The sequence below is a fragment of the Siphateles boraxobius genome, unplaced genomic scaffold (genome assembly GCF_051911475.1).
Source record: "Siphateles boraxobius isolate OS27281-9 unplaced genomic scaffold, OSU_SipBor_1 22, whole genome shotgun sequence".
NCBI lineage: Eukaryota > Metazoa > Chordata > Actinopteri > Cypriniformes > Leuciscidae > Siphateles > Siphateles boraxobius.
Window position 1 is genome coordinate 23,003,528 of NW_027508833.1, and position 8,258 is coordinate 23,011,785.

At 37.0% G+C, this 8,258-nt stretch overlaps 1 protein-coding gene across 1 annotated transcript in view; it reads left to right on the top strand.

Moving 5' to 3' along the window:
* Positions 1-6,927, top strand: part of clmna (calmin a) — a 39,057-nt gene extending 32,130 nt beyond the window's left edge. Inside the window, exon 13 of the mRNA XM_077239155.1 lies at positions 5,313-6,927. Within this exon, the coding sequence (XP_077095270.1) occupies positions 5,313-5,478 (166 nt within the window). The 3' untranslated portion in view covers positions 5,479-6,927. The remainder of the gene's footprint in view (positions 1-5,312) is intronic.
* The last annotated feature ends 1,331 nt before the right edge of the window (positions 6,928-8,258 follow it).

Genomic DNA, 8,258 nt, shown 5'->3' on the forward strand with positions numbered 1-8,258 from the left:
TTACTTGTAATAATGCGTTTTCACGAAAAACCCATATATACAGTATGTGGAAATCTCATTTACAGACAAAGCATTATAAAATCGCTTTCTTAAGATTGGCGATGTACAGGTCCTTCTCAAAAAATTAGCATATTGTGATAAAGTTCATTATTTTCCATAATGTAATAATAAAAATTAAACTTTCATATATTTTAGATTCATTGCACACCAACTGAAATATTTCAGGTGTTTTATGGTTTTAATACTGATGATTTTGGCATACAGCTCATGAAAACCCAAAATTCCTATCTCAAAAAATTAGCATATCATGAAAAGGGTCTCAAAACGAGCTCTGTAAACCAGGTCAGGCACTTCTGCCGCTGTTTCTGGTTCAAAAGTGGCTTGACCTGGGAAATGCGGCACCTGTACCTCATTTCCTGAACACGCCTGTGCACGGTGGCTCTGGATGTTTCTACTCCAGACTCAGTCCACTGCTTCCGCAGGTCCCCCAAGGTCTGGAATCGGTCCTTCTCCACAATCTTCCTCAGGGTCCCGTCACCTCTTCTCGTTGTGCAGCGTTTTTTGCCACACTTTTTCCTTCCCACAGACGTCCCACTGAGGTGCCTTGATACAGCACTCTGGGAACAGCCTATTTGTTCAGAAATTTCTTTCTGTGTCTTTCCCTCTTGCTTGAGGGTGTCAATGATGGCCTTCTGGACAGCAGTCAGGTCGGCAGTCTTACCCATGATTGCGGTTTTGAGTAATGAAACAGGCTGGGAGTTTTTAAAAGCCTCAGGAATCTTTTGCAGGTGTTTAGAGTTAATTAGTTGGTTCAGAGGATTAGGTTAATAGCTCGTTTAGAGACCCTTTTCATGATATGCTAATTTTTTGAGATAGGAATTTTGGGTTTTCATGAGCTGTATGCCAAAATCATCAGTATTAAAACAATAAAAGACCTGAAATATTTCAGTTGGTGTGCGATGAATCTAAAATATATGAAAGTTTAATTTTTATCATTACATTATCCAAAATAATGAACTTTATCACAATATACTAATTTGTTGAGAAGGACCTGTAGAAGCTGTCAGATCCAATAGAGCTGACTGCTTCATCTGTCAACAAAAGTTTCTTCTGTCTAAAGAATACTAAACTGTGCCTTGTTTACAAAACAATCTGCAGTCAAATTCTCTGAACAAACATATAAACCTCCGACGCGATCCAGTACGCCATTAAAAAATAAACCATTCACTTGTTCCTGACGCTGGTATCAAGTCTGTAGAGAGACACAAATGAGCTGTTTAAACAGGACACATCGAAACGAATGTTCCTTTACGCTTCTAAAGTGAACAGGGATTTGTATACTATCCAGTTTAGACAGCGTCAGTGTTTATAATGGGTTCTATTTGCTTTTTTTTGGTGATTTATTTATTTATTTATTTATTGCGAGGTTGAACATGGTCCACATGTGCGACCACAAATAACTATATACAAGACCAGGGTTTGCTTGTAAAAGAAAGAAGAAAAAATATATAATAGATAGATAAATAAATTAGGGGGTGGATTAACAACACCAGCACAGCTCCAGGATTTCCACTGCTCCTCCTTGATAACGTTCTGAAGCAATCAGTACTGGTGGCCTATTGAGTTATAATATGAGAGTCCAGTCCAGTCCAGGCCTTAAATGTTTTTGGTTTGGCTTTGTTAATTCTCGCTGTAGTGAGTTCTAACAGCGCAATGTATTTAATTTCTATGAGCCGCAATTTGGCTGCTGGAATTGTCGGCTCATGCCAAATCTTGAAGATTATCTTTTTGGCCGCAGTAAGAGCAGTGTGAACAATCCTACTCTGGCTAACAGTCAGATCAAGTTCCGCATCATCATTCAACAAACAGAGACTGGGGTGCTTACGGATAACCTTATCACATAGTTCTGCCACAACTTGAAATTCCTCATCCCAAAAGTTACCAATATATTGGCATTCATAAAACATGTGCATATAGGTACCCACAGTATTTGAATTACAGAGTGAGCAGAAGAGGGTAGGCAAGCGCTTCATTTTGTGCAAGATATTTAGAGTAGCTTAAGCCTTATGAAGCAGTTTATATTGTATTAACTGATGGGCAAGATTTTTTAACATCGTTGGAATAGTGCTCCATTTTCAATCCCCATTTAGTTTGCAAGGACCCAATTCCTTTTCCCATAACGTAGTGATAGGAAGCCTACCACAGCCGTGCTTGAGCAGTCTGTTGTAAATGAATGACACTGATCCTCGTGCCTGTGAAAAGTTCACACAGTCCATCAGAGGGTGAGAGTCCAAGTTACAGTTTCACGTGACTCAATAAGCGCGCATAGCGCTTCTCAACCTTAAATACAGAAAATAGGAAATGTCCAGGAAGATTATAACACTTTTTCAGATCTTGAAAGAACTCTGGACAATTTTTAAGTTAATCTTGATCGTTATACCTTTGTGAATACTGTCTATAGAAAAAAAAACTAACCGGATTGGTGCTTGCAACACGGAGCAGTTACAGCTAATGCCCAGAGCTCCAATTCAGCTAAAACGGCAGTTAACGGGGCATTTATATAAAGAGTGTCTTTGTGCCTCTTAACAGACACAAAATACAATTAAAATGTCTGTCCAACATGAACAGGGCCCTTACATGTGAACAAGATCCGTTTAGCAACTTAGCCATTGTTTAAATTCACCTAAATAGTGTTTTAGACGGCTAGCTGTAGTCTCGCGCTGAAGTCCCTTGGAAACTCAGTTGTAGCAGGAAAAATGTAAATATCTCTCCTCAAGTCATGTGTGCCCAAATGGAAGGATAAATAAAGTTTACATTACCTGCACAGTGGTTGCACCCGTCTTCGTCCACGGAATGGCTTTTTTCTTCAACCGGCCCCCTGTGTATCCTTGTCAATCTTTAGCACGTAGTACTCAACTTGTATAGGAGTTTGCAGATCAAGTTGAAGTACAACCATCCACAACTACAGAATCTCGAGGTCATGGAAAGGAAGACGATGAAAATTTAAGTTCTTGTATTTTCGCATTCTGTTGCCACAATTTGGAACGGCACAAACGCAAACCATTTCTTCTACCTTTCTATTTACCTTTTTCCGGCTACAACTGAGTTCCCACGGGACTTCAGCGCGAGACTACAGCTAGCTGTCTAAAACACTATTTAGGTGAATTTTAACAATGGCTAAGTTGCTAAACGCATCTTGTTCAAATGTAAGGGCCCTGTTGATGTTGGACAGACATTTTAATTGCATTTTGAGTCTGTTAAGAGGCACAAAGACACTCTTTATGTATATGCCCCTTTAACTGCCGTTTTAGCTCGAGTTGGAGCTCTGGGCATTAGCTTTAACAGCTCCGTGTTGCAAGCACCAATCCGGTTCGTTTTTTTTTTTTTTTTTCTATAGACAGTATTCACAAAGGTATAACGATCAAGATTAACTTCAAAATTGCCCGGAGTTCTCCTTTAAGCCCTGATTATCAAATATGTCACAAAGAGTATTTCCACCTTGATCCGACCATGGTTTAAACACAAAAGGTCTGTTGTCGGATTGTAAATTATGATTATGGCTGATCGGAGATTCAGATGTGAACTTAGATGAACTTCCCATGAATTTGCACACCTCGTGCCAGATTATAAGAGAATTGCACACAATTGTATTCCCAAACCTCAGGTCTTTCTTTGATAAACCCGTGAATAAAATATCCTGGAGCTGATGCGGAAGCACAGCTGATGCTTCAACGTCCCGCCAGACGATCTGTGAGTCAACATTTAACCAAATCTTAAGAGAGCGCAGCTGACATGCCCAAAAGTACAATTGTAAGTTCGGAAGTGACAAGCCTCCTTTGTCAGATCTTCTCTGATATGTTGAGAGTTTAATTCTTGGTTGTTTCTTGTTCCAAATTAATTTTGGAATCAAGGAATCCATTTCTTTAAAAAAGGTTCTACGGGGAGAAAAAGGGATTAGAAATAAAAGTCGAGGGAGGATATTAATTTTAATGATTGCGATTCTGCCTTGCAGTGAGGCTAAAATAACGTCCCATCTCTGTAAATCTTGTCTGATAGTAGTAAATAAAGAACTATAATTTTCCTTAGAGATAGTCTGTAGTGATGGAAAGATCTGAATTCCCAGATATTTAAATGTCTTACTAATTGGGATCGAGGAGGACGCTAATGCAGTATTGGTTGACGCCAAGGGCATTAATACAGATTTGGTTCTATTTGCTTTTGACGTGACGCTCGTATGCGGTGTAGACAAGTGTTAGCCGTTAAGTGACTGAAAGGCAGTGGGCGGGGCCTATGGTGTGATGATGTATAACTATTCGTTGATGTTTTGCTATGGAGGAAGGCATATGCAAATGCATATAACCATGTGACGTCACAAATCCCCCAACATCCATATGAGCTTGATTGAATAAATGCTTTGTTTATAATGAGGAGGACTTTCTATGCTCTGAAACTTGCAGGATGATTTGATGGTACAAAGACCTCTTAAATGTCAAAAGACCAAGGCAAATTTGATTTCTCATGTCATGACCCCTTTAAGTTTCATTTTCAACACACCATGAAGTCACTTGACAATCATTTGTCTCCATTGTTGACATGTTTCTTATTTAAACCACAGTGCCAGATGATTCATATACCGTATATTTTTGATTAGTTTTCTTGGAAGAGAAAGACTGTACATTTTAAATGTGTATATCTGCAAAAGGTTAATTTAGTCAATTCAGGAGTACTCCAACATATAGATTAGCATCAAAGCTAACAGAAACAGACTAAAACAAACTGATTTCATAGGGTATTTAAATTTATTTAAATTGCCCCTATTATGTTATTAAAGGTCTAACTACAAAAAACACTTTCATTTTCTCATTATATACATCTCAACATATCCTCTTTTCTTAAAGTGTCTGAAACATTTTGATAAAGGATTCGGTCTCTCTAAACTCCTCCTTTCCGAGAGCCAGTCTGCTCTAATTGGTCAGATGATCCAGTCTGTTGTGATTGGTCTACCACTTACAGAGTATGTCATATTTGTCAACACATGCGAAACTCTTCCAGGCCAGGTTCGTGCATTAAGTAAAACTATTTACTATATACGAATTACTGACAACTCGTTTCAGGCAGTTCAGAATCGGTTATTTTAGGAGACAATGACTCAATTTATCGTGCACTTTAATTTTAGAAACTTTGCAGACTTTTTACATTCACATGCAGCTATATTACACACTACATGAAAAGTAATATCTGAAAAAAAAAGATAATAGGGGCAATGGGCTGAAATTCTAATATTATGTGTGTGCACTTTTGTTTCATTACAGCTTGGAGAGCAAGACTGCTGTGAGTCATGAAAGCACATATGATACAACCTTGTCCGAACTGGTCTACATCCTCTTGGCTGCTTGGCTCTTCGTGTACTGCCTTCTTGTCCTGCCTCAGATTGACTTAAGGATGCTTCCTAAACTCCTCTTCAACATAGATGAATGACTGCAATATTATTATACAACAGAATTGATGCTCACACCTACTACTCAGATCATGTTCTAATAGATCAGCTTCCTGACATACAGTAAAAGTAAGAAAGTACAGACATTCTGATAAAGCACTCCCTATTGTGCTGTATGGAATGTGAGGGTGAGTAAATTATGACAGATATTGTTTTTTTTTTTTTAAATGAACTATCCCTTTCACATGAATCAGGACCTGTGACCCAAATGTTTTAGTAAATAAAACAGATTGGAAAATTTGCCATATCGATCAGCTTTGTTGCCTTTCATATTTCCATTGACATCTGAACACAATGAAATATATATATATATATATATATATATATATATATATAATTTTTTTTTTTTGGTTGAAGGTTTTTTGTAATCACACACACTATTACAGGTCCACATGCTACGCAATTAACAAATAGATTATTTATAATGCTTCAGAAGAACATGCTTTTTGGCCTTTTATGTTGTTTGTACGTACACTATATGAAGAAAAGCATCTTTAAGACTGCAACTGTTTGTATAGAATAAGCGAAGGTTCTTGGTATGCTTTAAAGCTGTTATGCTACAAGTTTTCGAATGTATCTTTTGAAAAAAGTTATCGCATTACATAGACCCCTTTATTTTTTTGCATTATTTTTAGTAAAAATGAAGGCTTTCAGCACAAATAAATGATTATGTTCCACCAACTTTTATATTTATACATCACATAGGGCTCTCTAAGTTAAGAGACACTTTTAAGGTGTCAACAGCACTTTTTAAAACTCAAGACAAGAACTGCCAAAGATTCAGTAAAAGAAACCTATTCCCAACACAGTGAACAAATTATGAATTTGCCTATTCTTTTAATAATAAATCCTGCACTTAAAGTATATATTTTATCCATTTTACAAAATGCAATAGCACACATAATTTACATTTATTAGTGACAAAAATAATGACACATTTATTAGTCATTTTACACAAATAAGTTATATTGACTGAATTTGTAATATTGACACTGAAGTTGTTAGTGGTGGTTTCCCAGGTCTGGTATAATTCCCTAAACGGAAGGTTTTAATTTGAGCCTGTGGGGCTTGTAATATGTTGTAAAAAATTTGCTTTTTTACTTATCTGAAATGTACACTTCCACAATATAAAACAAGCACACTGGTTGCTGAGTGCTTGTCGCATGATCATAGCAAATTAAAGTGAACTCTGGACTAAGCCAGAATGTTAATGCATCCTGATTCATTTATACGCCTATACAAAATATTTCCAAAATTGTGAACAAGCCAAACTTTCTGCATGAGAATGTGTATGGGAAGTAACTTTTGTCTTTAACATTTTTAAAAGTCACCAAATGAATCTATGTCCTGCTTTTGTAATGAAAATTGTTAAATTTTCATGTTAAAATGCACTGGAGTGCAATAAATGATACATTCTTTGGTTGCCACGACTGTTGTGTGCTTTTTTGTATTTCATTTTATTTTTACTTTATTTTTTTTAACTACTTACGATTAGTTTTCATCTTTAAATGACTAAACATAATTTAGGCACATATCAAACCCCCCAGCATCATATTTTAACACATCAGGCATTAAAGACCTTTTATTAATTTTAAAGTTCTTTTTTTTCAGATTTAAGCACTTACTGTAACAGATTTGAAGGGAGACATTGCCTTTAATTCTCTCTCTCTCTCTCTCTCTCTCTCTCTCTCTCTCTCTCTCTCTCTCTCTCTCTCTCTCTCTCTCTCTCTCTCTCTCTCTCTCTCTCTCTCTCGCCCTTCTTTCTCGGTCAACATATCTGCATACACAACACAGTCTTTCTTCTGCTGATATGGCTGATAGAGGATGCTTGTCAATTCTTAAGTGGACACATTACATTAGATATTCTATTTATAACAAAATTGTGAGTTGTCCTGATTTTGGTAAATATATTTACTGAAACCATGACTACTCAAAATGACCACTGCTGCTTGTGTAGAGTAGGAGAGTAGAGAAAAAATTAATTAAAAAGTTGTTAAGCTTGATGGTACCCTCCCTGACCTATAGTACGCCTCAAAAACATGAATGAAAAGTATGATACCATCTTCTGCACCACTGTTAAAGAGACCTGAATTATCTCATTCCTGGTAAATGATGTCACATATGAGTGGAGTCTAAATTATTATGGGCGTAGAATGGTTGGCGTGACGGGGTTGAGTTCAGACTAAGGGACATAACTTTATAGTCTGGTTTTTATTCAAAAATTATTCAAATGCAATAATTCTTTTTATTCATTATATTGGAGTTACCAAAGTGTTGTGAAAAGTCACTGACATCACCGAAATGCAAGAAATTACCTGTCTCTCTCTCTCTCTGTGTGTGTGTGTGTGTGTGTGTGTGTGTGTGTGTGTGTGTGTGTGTGTGTGGTGCAAAGAAAATATCACATATTAATACACATACTACTTTTTAATAGGAAATGCTGGAAATTGGATGCAGATGTGGATTCAATTCAGCAGCAGAGTGAGTGGATCTTGCTCTAGTCTCCGGACAAACGGAAAATCCTAATTAATTTGCTTGTAGCGTCACCTGCTGGTCGACTCAAACATCTACGTTTGTTTATATCTTCTGTCCACGTCGAGCTAATCAAGTTGTCGAAACACCTCAGATTAATATAGCTGAAAACAAACTACTGGCTAAGCACAAAGCGATATCATTTGCATACTTCATATTCTGCTTGTGTGAGATCACATATGATAGAGGAAGAAACAGTTGGTCGACTCTGACAGTCAAGCAGTAACTGTGG